Source organism: Zonotrichia leucophrys, chromosome 5 (genome assembly GCF_028769735.1).
Source record: "Zonotrichia leucophrys gambelii isolate GWCS_2022_RI chromosome 5, RI_Zleu_2.0, whole genome shotgun sequence".
Taxonomy (NCBI): Eukaryota; Metazoa; Chordata; class Aves; order Passeriformes; family Passerellidae; genus Zonotrichia; species Zonotrichia leucophrys.
This window is the reverse complement of record NC_088175.1, coordinates 37,998,672-38,013,915: the sequence shown is the minus strand read 5'-3', so window position 1 is coordinate 38,013,915 and position 15,244 is coordinate 37,998,672. Positions and strand designations below refer to the sequence as shown.

The 15,244-nt window shown below is 42.9% G+C and overlaps 2 protein-coding genes across 7 annotated transcripts in view; one reads left to right on the top strand and one right to left on the bottom strand.

The window, feature by feature from the left end:
* Positions 1-253: 253 nt before the first annotated feature.
* Positions 254-1,975, bottom strand: RAG2 (recombination activating 2). Its single transcript, XM_064714816.1, has one exon. It carries the CDS (start codon positions 1,937-1,939, stop codon positions 332-334), a length of 1,608 nt encoding a protein of 535 aa, XP_064570886.1. The 5' UTR covers positions 1,940-1,975; the 3' UTR covers positions 254-331.
* Positions 1,976-2,206: 231 nt separating this feature from the next.
* The window catches only part of IFTAP (intraflagellar transport associated protein), a 39,061-nt gene continuing 26,023 nt past the window's right edge, over positions 2,207-15,244 (top strand). Inside the window, exons 1-2 of one of the 6 annotated variants that reach the window (XM_064715331.1) lie at positions 2,207-2,364; positions 13,381-13,535. In XM_064715331.1, the coding sequence (XP_064571401.1) occupies positions 13,427-13,535 (109 nt within the window). In that variant the 5' untranslated portion in view covers positions 2,207-2,364; positions 13,381-13,426. Of the gene's footprint in view, positions 2,365-6,399; positions 6,495-8,633; positions 8,654-9,111; positions 9,223-11,040; positions 11,060-13,380; positions 13,536-15,244 lie in introns of those variants that run through there. The other 5 variants (XM_064715336.1, XM_064715332.1, XM_064715335.1 and 2 more) reach the window with 5 other exon arrangements.

Below are 15,244 nucleotides of genomic sequence, written 5' to 3'. Positions count from 1 at the left end.
TGTCCTACCCTACCAGCAATTCCATTAAACTTACTGGGGAGTAAGTTATAGCATAAAATTCAGTTATAGCACAAAATTCAGCACACAGTTTACCAGCGTCTGGCTGTGTGTTTGCACAGTGCTCTTCAAGATGGGGGTCCCTGTCTGGGTATTACAAAAATACACATAAGATACAGAAAAATTTCATGTGCTTTGAAATGTAACAAAAACATTGAGATAACTGAAATAAGACGATCTCTTCAAGCTCCAATAACCCACATTGCTTCAACCATTGTTGCCTTTGCCTGTGATTTCATTTCCTCCCAGGTGAATACAAATCAGCAGTGTAAATCTATTCAAAGAGTCTCCGAAGGAAGGACTTTTTCGCTGATGTTGATAACTTCACGGGTTTCTTTTTGCGCAATGGTTTCATGGGTGGCTTTTTCAGGCACGCCACCTTTTGGGGAGTTTGTAGCCCTTTATTAAGGTCAATGTGCTTGTTGCAGAAATACTTGACATTTGCTTCTGAGAGACGTAGAAGCATGGTCTCTGAGAGATCCATACACTGTGCGTGGACCCAGTGGCCAGCCCCACTGGAGCACAGGATCATTGCAGGCTTGTTGAGCTCTGTTGAATAGAAAGGGACCCAGGTGTTGATGTCAATATTGCAACTGGCACAACAGGTGATCCAGTAGCCTGTTTCTGACTCATCTTCTTCGTCATCTTCATTGTAAGTATCAGCATCGTCAGCATCAAAGCTATTGGCTTCAGCACTAAAACAAAACTCCTCCGAATCTTCAAATGGAGTGGAGTCTCCAGGGTCTTCACTTGATGTCTGACTGCAAGTTTGTGTCATCACTTCTTCTTCCTTGTCCTCTTCTGCTCCTTTGCATCTCAAAATGTAGAAGTAGTTTGCATCTGGGATTATTTGTTTGTTGGCCCCTGGAATGCCCAGCAAAACAGACCCTTCACCCATATCACAGCCAAACCACATTCTGCAGTGTTTAATATCTGGTGTCCACTCTGGGCCCACATTTTCAACAATCTCTATCTTATTATCCTCCAGAACTATGGTGTTACATGCCAGTCGTTTCTGGTTGTCTGAGAGGTAGCCACCAACAAGGACAAATTCAGTGTCACTGATCTGGGTCACTATAGCACTTGACACTGATATCCCCCCTGACAGGACGGTGCAGGTCACAGCCGGGCTGCCCAGGGGCAGATCAATTTTTAGCTTGTACAAGTTGGTGGGCCTGGTGTTATTTTGAAGTGAGTGGCCTCCCAAGATGTAGATTGTATCATCTTTGGCAATTGAAACGTGGAAAGAAAGTCCATCTTGAAGCTCTGGAAGCATGTATGATGTACAGCATCCAAACTCAAAATCAATGAGAAACACAGATGGCAAACAGTCGACTACACTGTTCCATGTTTCAGTGGTTCTCTGTGCAAGAGGAGTATATGACCTCCCTCCAAAGAGAACACTTATGCTTTTCCCCCGGCTGTGAACTACGTTAATTGTATGCCCATATCTAGCTTCAGGCACATCTCCACCCAGGTCCTTCTCAATGCATTGGAATGTCATTTTCTTGCTAGTTTTGCTAACCAAACTTATAAAGTAAATCTTATCAGAAAGGTCATTGTTAGGTGTTTTACCACCATGGATGATGTACTGGTACTCATCAGCCCTTGCATCGCTTCTGAGCGAGCAAAGAGCAGGGTAGCGGAGAGGGGGAAGGTAACATGAGTCTTTGGAGAAGAAGACAGGTTTCATTTTGAGCTCATTCTGCTTTATATCGAGAAGGAAAACACCAGTGGGGCAGGATCTCTTTGGCCATCCTTTCTGACCAAAAAAGAAAACATGCCCCTCAAAATTCAGGAGAGAGAAGCCCGGCTGAACCAAGGATGAGTTACTGACGGTGGATACCATCTGCAGGGACATTCTGTCTGTTGACTGGGCCATATTGTGGCTGAGAAAATAAAAGAAACAAAACAGATCAATTAGATCCTATCACAATTACTGTGATTAGATCCTATCACAATTATTTAACACAGCTTGAATAAATCCTATGGAAATCGCGCTGCAGTTCACTTCTGAAACCCACACAGACACGCTTTTCTGCGTCTCAAAACATGAGTCAAGCACCAGGCGTGCACCATTTCCGCGGTATTTTGGGGATTTTGTGCTCAACACGGGCTGTCGGCACACGGAGCCCACACACGGCGCTGCTTCCCGGGGCGGGCGCGGCCGCTCCCAGGGGAACGCGGGCCCGTGGGCTGCTGGGGCCGGTAGTTCCCGCCGGGTGCCCGGCCCGGCCCGGCCCGGCCGCCGCTTCCTTGTCGCGGCCGTGGGGAATCGAGACCGGCGGGCTCAGCGAGCGGGCGGCGGTGAGTGCGGCCGCGGCGCCGGGCCTGTCTGCTGCCGGCGGGGCTCGGCCCGGGCACGCCCGGGGCGGAGGGAGCGGCGCCGGAGATGCCGCAAGCCGGGATTTCCTGCCCGTCTGTCGCCCCGAGGCGGCCGGGGATGCCGGGCTGGAGCCTCCCGGCTGCCGCAGCCCCGGGCCCCCGAGTGCAGGAGCCTCGTCCGGCGGGGCTCGGGCTCGCTCGGGACGGCAGGGGCCTCCGGACCGGGAGCCTGCCCCAGGCCCCGCAGCCAGCGGGCTGGAGGAGCGGCGTGCACGGAAACTTGAGACTGCATGTTTTGTTTACAAGAAAACGTCAGGATTTGTTGATTGCGTTTAGAAGGGGGAGGTGCCCGCTGTCTGTGCAGCCATGCAGGGCTGGCTGGGGCTGCAGGGCCGAGGTGAATCTCAGCTTGTGCTGAGCAGCCCGGTCGGGGTCTCGGGCTTGCGAGTCCCGCTGGGGCTTCGGGGGGCGCGAATCCTCTGCCTGTCATCGGTGCGCTGTGCTCAGGCTTTCATGAGTGGGCTTCAAGGGGTGTCTCATGCTCTCATAAACCTGTTTGTTTGAAGACTGAAAGGAGTTTATGTAATCAGCCTGGATATTGACTGTGAAAGAGCTTTGGAGAGCACAGACACCAGGGAGGGAAATAACTGGCTGATTCATTGGCCGTGGCTTTGGTGGCAGTAGACTGATGCTCTTTAGTAAATGTTCAAGTTCTCTGTCCCAGCCTTTGCCAAATCCCCAGAATTTACAGATGTGAACAAAATATTAGAAAAAAAACCCACTAAATCTTACATTTAAAAATGTAATTCCACTTTTTTTTGAAAGTTTTAGGATTTGTATTTTCCTTGCTGCTTTTCATTTTTCTGTGACAACAAAACCAAGACACATAGGGTTTCTTTTTTAAGGAAGGATTGATAGCCTCTAGTTACGTGACATCAAAACCTGGGGGGATCTGAACAATGTTGTGTAGAAGAAGAGTTGCTGTAAAAACACGGAAACTGATGACACTGCATCAATTGCCATGTTGTACCATATTGCTGCACTGCCTGCCTGCATTCCCTGGTGTGGGAACTGCTGTGTTAAAATAGGGACCTGCCATGGAATGTTTTTCAAATGTGAGGTGTTTTCAGGCCAGAGCACACAGACAGGGTAGGCTTAGCCATTCCTGAGTCTGTTTGAAAAACAATCAATGGAATTGCTGTCTTACCTTGTGGAATCATCCAGAGATCGTGGTTGAGTTCTGTTCACTGTATAGCCTAATGCTTCTGCCCTGACGGTGCTAGTTTTTTCTACATTTAGATTTCTTTTCAGAAGTACTGCACTGTGGGTGAAGTTCGGTTATAAGTTAATTAAATTAGTGAACCCTTTTCTGAGCATGTCAGTATACACTGCAGGTTGTGTCCTTATTATGCATAAAGAAAGACTTATGAATTTATTTACCTTCAGGTGATATGCTAAACAGGAATCTGCTGCTTGTTTCTTACGAGCATTCAAAAATGGCATCATCAGAGGAGCTTGCACTAAGCTAGGTTTACTTGATTAGATGTAATTTTTCTCTTCTTCCGTACTGTCTGGTTACTTAGCTCCTTTGGTTTTAAGGATCTTTAGAAAAATAAATGTCTTCCATACTGAAGATGCCATAAGAAAATTTCTGTTCTATATGACAAAATTAGACTTCTTTATCTTCTACCTCTCCTGTTCTACATTTGACTGCTGGTTTATATTAGAAGTCTAACGAGAGTACTAAAAGTGGCCAACAATTTAATTGACATATTGGTACGCATCTTATATTTTTACATATACTTAAGGAATCTCCATATAGGGCAATTGTTAGTGTCCACAATGTCACAAACTATTTCCCAGATATTGAGTAGTACTCACTTCTGAAGAGTTCTCTGTCTGAAGAGTCTGCAGATATAGAGTGGAGAAAAGATCAGTGAAAATTATTTGATTGATAGACATACAGAAAATACTGGTTAAGAAGACTTAAACACATTTCCTTGTTGTCTCTTAATATTTCTTGAACTTTACATAAGCAAGCAGTTCAGTATGTAATGGAAGGAATGTTTATCTGAGATTTTTGGACAGAAGTAGCTCTTAGACACTGCCTGGAATTGCTTTGGGTTTCCATGTATTTTCCTGCTAATTACAGTGTGTCAATACAGTGTGGTTGCTCTCTGGCTATGCTGACCTCCAACTCTAACCTTCCAATACCACTGATTCCTTTGGGCCATGGCTCATCTAACCCTGAACAGCTTTGAGGAACCCAAAAGATCTAACCTTATAAACAAAGAGTTTAAAGTGCTTTTTTGTGGCTTTATGCTCAAAACTGAAGTTGGATTAGCATTACAGCTGGTGCAGAGATAAACAGACAAATGCCTTTGTTGTGGTACAACACAGGATACTGAGAGAGAGACACTACAATGAGTAAAGACAAATAAGAAAGGAGGGGGAGTTAATAAACAATTGCCAGTTATGATGACTTGAGTCATACTTCATCATATTTGGTGTTTTTATAGAAGGTTAAGCTGTAAAGATTATACAAATAAATGAGAATCTCAGCACTACTTTTATAAGCCCCCTATTTGGGAAGCAGTAGACACCCGAGCTAGAAACTAAGTGAACAGAAAGAGAAAAACTAATATTCTCCCTGTGTATTTTAAAATCAAACAGTATTTTGAGCAGACTTTTCAGATAAGAGTTGTTTATATGGCAAGAAGAGATCATAAGGAATTCAGATGTTGATGGATGCATTGGGAAATACATTTATAGAAGGATCAGATGAAGACAGAAGGTGTTTTTTAAAAACAGTAGCTAATGTAGTTTGAAATGTGCTTACTATGGAAATAGATGGATATAGTTATAATTTTGGGTGATGTACCATTTCAGAAACCCTATTAGGTGGTCACAGAGAATTACAGGAGGAACATCTTTTAGAGGCAAAGGGTAGCATGAGTGACCTAAACAGCAGCTGACGTTTCATATACCTTTGGATAGTCTTCCTTGTCTTCAGCCTTCTCCTAGGGAAGCAAGTCTGCCATTGTTCTGTGTCCTAGATCCTGGTAAAATTAGGGTTTATGAAATGTCTCTAGATGACAGTGTTTAGGCACTGAGTCACTCACAGATTGTGTTTATTAGTTACTGTCCTCTTTGACCCTACCCAGAAATGGTTTGTTCACCTATGTGCTTTGCCTGTTACCTGTTAGTTAGGCAACAAAAACATTTTAATCAGGAGAACAATGACTAATCAGTGCTGCTGTTTAGTGTGACATCTCATATTTTTCAGCATTGAAAGTATTATTTGTAGTAATTTCACAGTAATTTGAATGCTGCAAAATAATGAATGACTAATGAGTTGATCTTATGAACTGTAGCAAACACAAAGAACCTTTTCTCATTTATACAAAAATAAGATATTTGAGCTGTACTGATTGGACACTGAGAGAATGAAATGCAGGATATTATGGAGTCTTAGCTGGCAAACACCCATTGCTGACCATTAATTAGTTTGCAGTTATTTTGATGAGAACACAGGTACCTAGTATAGAATTAAATTGATTTTGCAGTGTTGTGGTTTTTTCCCTTTGATAGATCTGTTTTTTCATTTCCAGAATGGAAAAGCGTACCCCTGAAAAGCAAGTGCTGTTTCCAAATTGTCCACAATCAAAATCATATCCAGACACACACAGAAGTTTGAAGTCCTCCATAAAGAAGCTTAAGGAAGGAAATTTTTTATATAGTATTTCTCAAAACATTTTCTAAGTGTACCAACCAAGTTTGCTTTGAGCAAAGCAGTAATTCAGACGTACCTGGCTGATAGCAGTTTTTTGCGTCCTCTGTAATCTTTCTGTGTAATTGGGATTCAAATGTGAGCAATGTGAGGAATCTTCTGTGACAGCCCAGGGGGCTCGTGGCATGCAGAGACAGCCTGATGGAGGGGATTCTATCTGCTTAATTTGCAGATGTGCTCTGAGAACTCGATCTACTGTGGCTAACTAGCTGTGACTGGGTTGTTTCCTTTCCTCTCCTCTCTTCAGATGGCACAACAAGAAACCCACCAGTCTCCAGAAGCTTTAACTCTTTGCTGTGGAAGAAGCTCAGAGTGACAGCAGGTGCCTCTTAGGTTGTAAATATCTGCAGCATACGCTTGTTTAGGGTTGAGTTTTTTTACTCTGTTACACCTATTAACCTTGTGATCATCTTCAGAATTTTTCAGTGCCATTTTAAAGCGTAATTTAAAATAAATGTTGAGTTAAAAAATAATTTCAATAGGTAGTAAAAGAAAACAGTTCTTGCTGGTTGGCATACTACTTTCCCCAGGAGTGCTCTGCTGCAAGCAGGCAATGACATTGAAACAGAGCAAAGGAAATGACAAATGCATGCAGTTCGCTGAGTGAAGGCTGACTAAAAAGTCCAACTCAAAGTCCACTGAAGTAATTAGAAATGTCTTTTTTTCTCCTTCGGTGGCCTTCTGATCAGACCTTGAAAGACTAATAAAACTTTGCACCCTTCTGTGGCATTTTTCATCAGTTTCACAGTGCTTTTCTCCAGCACCAAATAAATAATGAGAGGCTGGGAAGTCCACTGGGAACATATCCTTTCAACAGCTAGCAGTGCTGGGGCACAGAGGATAAGCCACTTGCATAACACAGCACAACAAATAAACAGAAAAACCTGGAAAACAATTTACTCTTCATAGCTCCCTGCTTTTGTTTTCCTGGCCCTACTTTACCCACTCCTGAGTTACAACATCTGCTGCACAGTATTTTAGAAATATCTCAACTCCCATTTGAAACTGCTGTGAGAATAGAAATAGAAGGAACTTGAAATGGAATTTGATTAGTACAGCAAAGCAAACACACCAAATGTTTGTGAAAATTGTCTTGAGACACTGAATAACTGTAATGCAGATAGGATGTGGTGATGTTTTTCATCTGAAATAGGAGTGCTAAGGCAGTGCTAAGGCATTGTGCCCTGTAGCATCCATATGGGCCTTTTCTTCTGAAACAAAGATAAAAGGAAATTGTAGCGCAGAGTTGAATGCTGAAGAACTTTCCCCAAAGTTGAGGGCTTTCAGATCACATTTGTTTGTATTTTCAGTAGGGCCAACTCAACAGCTTTTTATCTAAGTGTTTGATGTATTTTGACTCTTGTTTGGGTCTGTGGTCAAAGATCTACCAGCAAAAAAAAAAAAACAAAAAAAAAACCCACCAAAACCCAACAAACATTTAAGTGAAAAATCTAGTCCCCAGTTGTGTCACTTTAATATTTTACATTAATTTTATACTTTTTCTACCAGTTGACATGCCTTATCTTTAGAAATTCTTTTTCCAGTTACTGTAGTTGAGAAGATGGAGAAATTAAATTTTTTTGGTGACAACAGCGTGCCATTGTTGGATGAGGACATGGTCTGTCCAAGCTGGTCTCTGACTGTCAGTGACAAAGTGCTTTGGAGAAGCTGCAGCAAATAGCTTCAGATTAATGTAACTACATGGTAGGCAAATTATGTTGAAAACTGTCCTGGTCATAGCAAGAAGACTTCCATCCTGAATTTAACTGGCAAAGAACCCATGTGAAAAGGAATAAATAGACTTTTCTTTCACAATTTCTGTTTTAATAACACAGACAGAGCTAGTATATTTTCAGCAGATTGCTCACTGTTATGGAAATGCTTTATTTCACTTGATTTTCTTCTTCTACAATTAATTTCTTAAAATAATTTGTTGTTTGTGTCTTCTTCATCCCAAATCATTCCAAATTGCATTGAGATATTTCCAGGCTTTTCAGCATATTTTCTGCCAGTAAAACACAGTCATCTCTGAGCTGAAATGTAGCTGGCTTCCTGTGGGTTGCAGTAATGCACTCCAGCTCAGCAGGGAAAGGGAAAGCTGCCTTACTCATTTGTGTAGGGTTTGCCAGCCAGAATGCAAATGTGCTGGATACTTAGCCAGGACCCACAGGCTGAAACCTGTAAAAAAAGGGCACAGGGAGTCCAGCATCCTACAGTCTTCAATTTTCTGTCTCATCTAAAACTGACAGTAAACAGTATTTAACTTGTGAGGGAGAGGGCTTTATTTGGAGGGCTTATCTAAAATATGTGACTGAATCCAGCTGTGCTTTGACTGTCAGATGCTGGGCAATCACATTCCAGGGGGCAGTGGCTGCTGCAGTTTGGATGAAATGTTACTCTTGCCATGGGCTTCCAGGTTATCTTTAAAGGGAGCAGTACTCTTGAAGCCATTGGAAATTCATAAAAAAAAATTCTGCTCAGGTATGGCACTGGCATAATAGCACTGAAATCCAAAAGGATCAATATGCTTGCTTGCAATTAAAGCCCATGGATATATCCTTTAAAAGCTCATATGAGCTGGGCATGAGAGGCACATGTTTTTGTCCATCTAGAGGTCAGCTCTCAGGCTCAGTAATGCACTCAGGAAAGCAGATGCAGCTCCCATCCCCACAAATTGCTGATGCATTAAGTGTGTGCCCTTAAGGCCTCCTGCTGAAGGCAATGGCAAACATCCAGTTGATTTTAACAGGATTAACTGTGTAGATCACATTGAATTGAGAGATGTTGGAAGGAACTTCATCTGAAAGTTTTTGTCCTTCGTACCTTTCAGTTTTTTCCTCCAGCTGGGTTGACCTGCACCTGCTTGTGGCCAGAACTCGGTGCCTCTGTGTTTGCTCCTGGAGCTCTGCCTCCCCACAGGTGGTGGTAGCAGGGAGGAGGAGGGAGAAAAGTAGGGCAGGACAGTAGAGCAGGGAGGGCTTTCTTCTGCAAGTGTAGGTGTGCAGATGTCTAGACAAGAAGGAGGCAGTTTTCTGCCTGCAGGAAAATGGGTAACTGCTTGACTCAAAATGTTTTATGTCTTTCTCAAGCAGGAATTCCCAGAATCACACCTTTCACCTGGCCTACTTTTAAAGCACCATCCTGGGATGTTTGTTAAGGCAGCAGCCACGGTGCATAGCTAACCACAAGCATTTGTTAAGGACAGGCTTGAGTTCCAGCTTTGCCTGCCTCTTTGCGCCGTGGGGGCTGATGATGTGCACTGCAGGCTCCAGCTCAGCGCGGTGGGTGTAGGAGTGCCCTGCTGGCAGCTGCTTTTGCAGCATGGAGGAGGCACAGCTTTCTGGGCCATTTGTGAGGGTGTTCCTGAGGAGGCTGCGCTTTCTGGGTTGCATAAGCAGCTATGACAAGCTGCCAAAGGGGCAATCCTGCATCCTTCCCTTGCTCACACTGTCCCCTCGTATAGGCAGTCGTGGTTGAACAGCTGAAAGGCAGATCGGATCGGAGAATATATCTTTAAAACAGAATATTGTATGCATTTGCTCTGTTTACTCCCAGGTTTTGTGTTGGTGGTTTATTTTGTATTAGTGGTTGATTTTGTCTGCCCAAGAGATGGACTGGAGTGGTGACCAGGAGGTGAAGAGGAAGTGGGGGTGGTGGTGGCCTTTTTGGGAGCAGCCAGAACTTAGATAGACTTAAATTGATTCTGAGTGCACTAGTCTGCTAAAATCTCATTCTTTTTGCAGTGCTGCTCCCTCATTCTTCATTGCTGCAACAATTTTGTTAAAAGTGTAGTTACTGTTATAGCTCTGTAGGGAAAAAAGATGCGGCATTTTCCAGTGGCAAAAGAGTATAAGATTTAAAAATAGTGTATTTCAATGTTCAATCTGATTTTTGTGGACATAATTATAAAATCCTGATAACACATGTACCTAGTTGATATTTTTTCTGAATCTATGGGTGAACTATTAAAAAAACCCATTTATTAATCAGCCTTTTTTTGAAATTGAGAATGACTTCTAGGAGGGCAAATCCATATTGTGAAAATCTGACTTGAACCTATGCCAGAAGTGCTAGTGAAGTTGGTTCTTTTTCCCTGAAAAATTACATTACATAAGATTTTATTATGTTTGTAGAGACAATTAGCTTTACTGCTCTTTCCTTAAAAAATTCATAATCTTGATTTTTCTTTCATTGCCTCTATTGTATTTTAAACAAACATAAAACACTTAAAAATGCAACATAAACCAGGAAGTTTATATTCCAGCACATTTTGTGTTAATAGAATTAATCACTGTATAATTGAAATCATGCTAGTACTCACTTGACCTGCCTCTTTGATTTAATGCAGAGATTTCTGATTTGTCTTAAACTGCTTGAAAGAAGACTGTGTTTTGAGAAATAAAATTGATTTTGCACAATCTGCTAATGATCAGCAAGGCTTAATGAGTGATTGCCTCAAGAAACCTCATTTATTTGGATGGATGAGCAGGAGTGAAATGCAAAAAGAAGAAAGCATAGTTGCTGCTTGAATGCATCACTTACTGATATTTGATTCTAAAAGTATCCAAAGCCAGCACAAAGAAAGGATCAGATACCCTTGCTTTACTTTCCTTGACACTTCCAAGTTAGTTTGATTCCTTTGGGGAAAAAAGAAGATAAGTTTTTGATTTTAGTAGTATCTATTCTTTACCAGAACAATGCAGTAATTTCATTCCTTGAAGTGTCATTGTATCAACTTTTTAAATGGTGGAGGATTCCAATCCATTACTGTGTATTTTTTCATTTTTTCAGGATAGTTTAAAGGAGTCATTGCCTTGAGGCTGTGAATTGGGTGTTTGCTGAAGCCTTTTAATTTTGTAGAAACTACTGGTTGGCTCCTTAGCAAAGGTGAGAGCCTTCTGGTCAGCCTGGTTTCAGCTGTTCTCCTCTCAAAACTTTTCTGTGGCTGACACAGTGTGGTGATCATTTAAGAGAGACTCTGGAATAAAGTAGGTGGGAAGCAGCAGAAAACAAAGTGGAATGAAAATGAAAAAAATACCAAAGCCTTGATGGGTTGAGATAAATTTTTGAACACCCTTCTAGTACCACCCATCCTAAGCACATGTTCAGTTTCAGGGATAGTAGATATTCCCCCCATACAATCATCTGCACTTGCTGTTATTTAGGGCCATGCTACAGCACCAACAGTTCTGGAAAATGATTGCAAGCCGGGAACAGGTAGTTCTGGCTGCCAGTCTCTCCTCTGTTGTCTGGGAAAGTGGCTGTTTTTCTGACAGAACCTAGGCTTTCATTAGGACCTGGCTGGTTTTTGCTCTCCGTGAGGAGATGATTCTGTAGACCTCAATAACAGCTGTGCAAGGGAATATCTGAAGTGAAGTTTCCCACATTCTGTAGGAAGTAGAAGCTGCACAGCAGAGTAAGAATTGAAATACATGATTTTTGATACCACCTGGTCTGGGTGCTGAATCTCAGGCTGATGATCTGGTGGCTGCAGAGCATGGCTTTCACAGAGAAAGCTGCCATGCAGATGGCAGGATATGATTATGCCCCCAAAATGCATATTAATTTTCTAGTTTCCTGGAGCGTTTGAGAGTGAATTAATGTAAGCTTGGCTGTCAGCCCTCCACTAACTTGTTTTTAAATCATTTAAATTCCTGGTGACTTGTTTTTTTAATCTGTTAGTGGGAATAGTATTTGTTTTCTCTTCCTTATGGAAATGTTTTTAAGTTTAATTTGTTAGTGTTTTTAAGGGAGCTGGAGATCTGAGACACCAGACTTAAAAGAAGAACAAAGTTATTAACTTTTTATTGATTAGTAGATATATACATTTTTTCTTTTACAATAGCCTTACAAATCACAGCACTATTTCAGGTAATGATTTTAATAACCATAATGAGGAATAGAAGGCACTGCTTGTCTCTCAAAGCCCTGTAATAGACATAAACAACTTTGAGAGTCTGCTGAGTTTTATTCTGCTTTGTCAGTCCACAGAGAGATTAATAATGGTTGGATTTTGTAAAACAGTAGAAAACTTAAACTTTAGGTCATATGGGTATGCATGTATTCTGATATCTTCAGAACATTAGTCTTCCTTGGAAGTAGGCAATGCAACAAAATTAGAGCTTTATGTTAGAAGTCATGCTTTATTTTCTTTCTGGTCTCCAAACAATTATTTTTCAATCTTATTTCACTTCAGTATCAGGTTGGCAGTCTTTCCTTAGTATTATTGAAGTTTTACTAAAGAATTAAGCTTTCTTGCCCAAAATCCACCTCTTAGTGTTGTGATAAATCAGGAGAGGAGACAGAGGAGCACATGCAAATCGAGCATTTTGTGTATAATGCGTTCCTTGATCAGGTTTACGTGTGCAAACTGGTTCTATTAGTGTGGACCTATGTGTATGAAAAATGAGTGATATGGGTGAGTGTTTAGCGTCATGCAGCTGTTAAAATGCATTTACACAGATTTTTTGAGTTAGGAGCAAGGTTAACTTCAGCATGCTTCACCGAGGGCTGTTCAGGACCTGCAGAGTCTGGTTAGGTGATGAAGGTGGGCTGCAAAGCTATTGCTGTGTGACTGGAGAGTGGAGCTCCCTTCCTTCAGCTCTCAGCATTTGTTCCCTTCTCAAGAGTGATCCTCATGTTCCTGCATGGCTGTCTGGCTCCAGCATGCTGTCCCTGTCCTGTGTCCTGCCTCAGCATACACACACACAGACACACACACAGACACACACACAGATGTGTGTCATTGTCATTTTATGTGTGGTCCAAAATCTGAGTTTGTGGCTTTGATGGTACAGTGAGCAGTGCACCTGAAGATGATGGACTCAGTCCAAAATTTGAATGTATAGCTGTGTCCTGGTTGTTAAATACAACATGCTGTTTGTGTCACTGTTTCTGCAAAGAAGGCAGGGTTTGAAAGACTGAACAACTTAAGGGAGTGAACAGCCAAGGTTCTTCTGTGGCCCATGTTACACAAGGTCATAAATTTCAAGCATAAATGATCACAATTTCTCCTTTTGTACTTAAAATTTCTATGTCCATGTGAAATTTGGGAGAAATGTTGAGTAAAGTTCCACTGACAAGATAGAACTACACAAGGAGAGAAGAAAAAAGTATACTTTCTAGTGCCCATCTATGTGAACTAGGGACTTTTCTGTTGATTTATTTTCTGCCTGCAGGTATATATAGCTCTTTTCTTTCTATTGCAGGAGCAGCCTACAAAACCAGATATACTACTGGACTCTCAAAGTGTGGATGATCATGGGAGAACAACTGTTAAAGAACAGCATCCTTGATCAATTTATTAATAGCCATGAGCAGTCCTATGAGGAGTTTCTAAGTACATTCACATATCTTTTGAAAGGTATGTATGTAATTTCCCAAATCTCCTGTTAGATACCACAGACAGAAGGAAAGATAAAAAGACGAGCAGTGGTATTTACTCACCTGCTCTGTGACTTTAGGCAAATCCTTGTGAAGCTTTTGTTTTCCCTCTCAGCAGTGGGAACCTTAAGGACAACTTTCTACAGATTGTTTCCCAGGCTGCTGTGTCTCTACAGGTGGTTAGCCATTTATGCTTGCTTTGGGGAGGTGGGGGGAACATGCACTGTTTGGAAGGATAGATGTTTCCTAAGTACATCTTGCAGTGTTTTGCTTGAGAAGTCTCCATAAAAGAAGAGCCTAAGGAAAGTACTTAATAGTGTGAGATGGCCTGAGATTAGAAGTGTGCAATTTGGGTACTTTTACAGCTTTACTGGCACTAGATGGCTGTGCTGTGCCTGTGCTTGTGCCTTCTAAAAAGTGATTGCATTCTGTGATGAAACAGTTACCTGGAGGGATGTGGATATTGTCTAAATTGATTTCAGCAAGGCTTTCAACACTGTCCTTCACAAAATCCTTGTAGGCAAACTCAGGTGAGCTGGATTAATGGACAGTGAGGTGGGTTGAGAACTGGCTGAGTGGCAAATCCCTGAGGGTCATGATCAGCTCACAGGGTCTGGCTGGGGCCCTGTCACTGGTGGTGTCCCGCAGGGTTCAATGCTGGGCCCAGTCTGGTTTACCTAATTCATCACTGACTTGGAGGAAGGGGCAGAGGCCTCCTCAGCGAGTTCCTGCAGACACAAAGCCAGGAGCAGTGGCCCATTCCCCAGAGAGCTGTGCAACCCTTCAGAAGGGCCTGGACAGGCTGGAGAGAAGGGCAGAGAGGGACCTTCTGAAATTGAACAAGGGCAGGTGCAGGTCCTGCTCCTGGGGAGGAACAACCCCCTGCAGCAGCACAGGCTGGGGGCTGAGCTCTTGGAAAGCAGCTCTGTGGAGAAGGACCTGGGGGTCCTGGTGGAACACAAGCTGTCCAAGAGCAGCAGTGGCCAAGAAGGCCAATGGGATCCTGGGGTGCATTTGGAGCAGCATTGCCAGCAGGCCGAGGGAAACGATCCTGCCCCTCTGCTCAGCTCTGGTGAGGCACATCTGGAATTCTGTGTCCAGTTCTGGGCTCCTCAGGGCAAGAGAGACTTGGAGCTCCTCAAGCAGGTCCAGCAGAGAGCTGCAGAGATTATTGAGGAGCTGGAGCATCTCAGTTAGGAGGAAAGGCTGAGGCAGTCTGGCCTGTTCCGCCTTGAGAAGAGATGAATGAGAGGGGACCTTATCAATGCTGTAGGTGTGTGACAGGAGGGTGTCAGAGGATGGAGCCAGGCCTTTCTCAGTGGTGCCAAGCAATAGGAAAAGAGGCAATGGGCAGAAACTGATGCACAGGAGTTCCACCTGAACATGAGGAAGAAGATATTTGCTTTGCAGGTGACCAAACACTGGATTGCCCAGAGAGGGTGTGGAGTCTCCCTCAGCGGACATTCTCAAGATTGCTCTGGATACAATCTTGTGCAAGGTGTTCTGGGTTGACCCTGCTTTGGAAGGGAGGTTGGACCAGGTGACTTACTGTGGTCACTTCCAACCAGGCCCATCCTGTGCCAAGCTAACAGGTAACTTGGATGAAGGTACAGCAGGACATCAGATAGATGATTAGGCTGAAAAGATCTCACGCTCAGCAGATGAAGTAAAAAGTGGAGCTAACCTTGA

Excerpts from the sequence above, each read along its gene's own strand:
- RAG2 (XM_064714816.1), bottom strand. The coding sequence starts at position 1,939 with ATGGCCCAGTCAACAGACAGAATGTCCCTGCAGATGGTATCCACCGTC.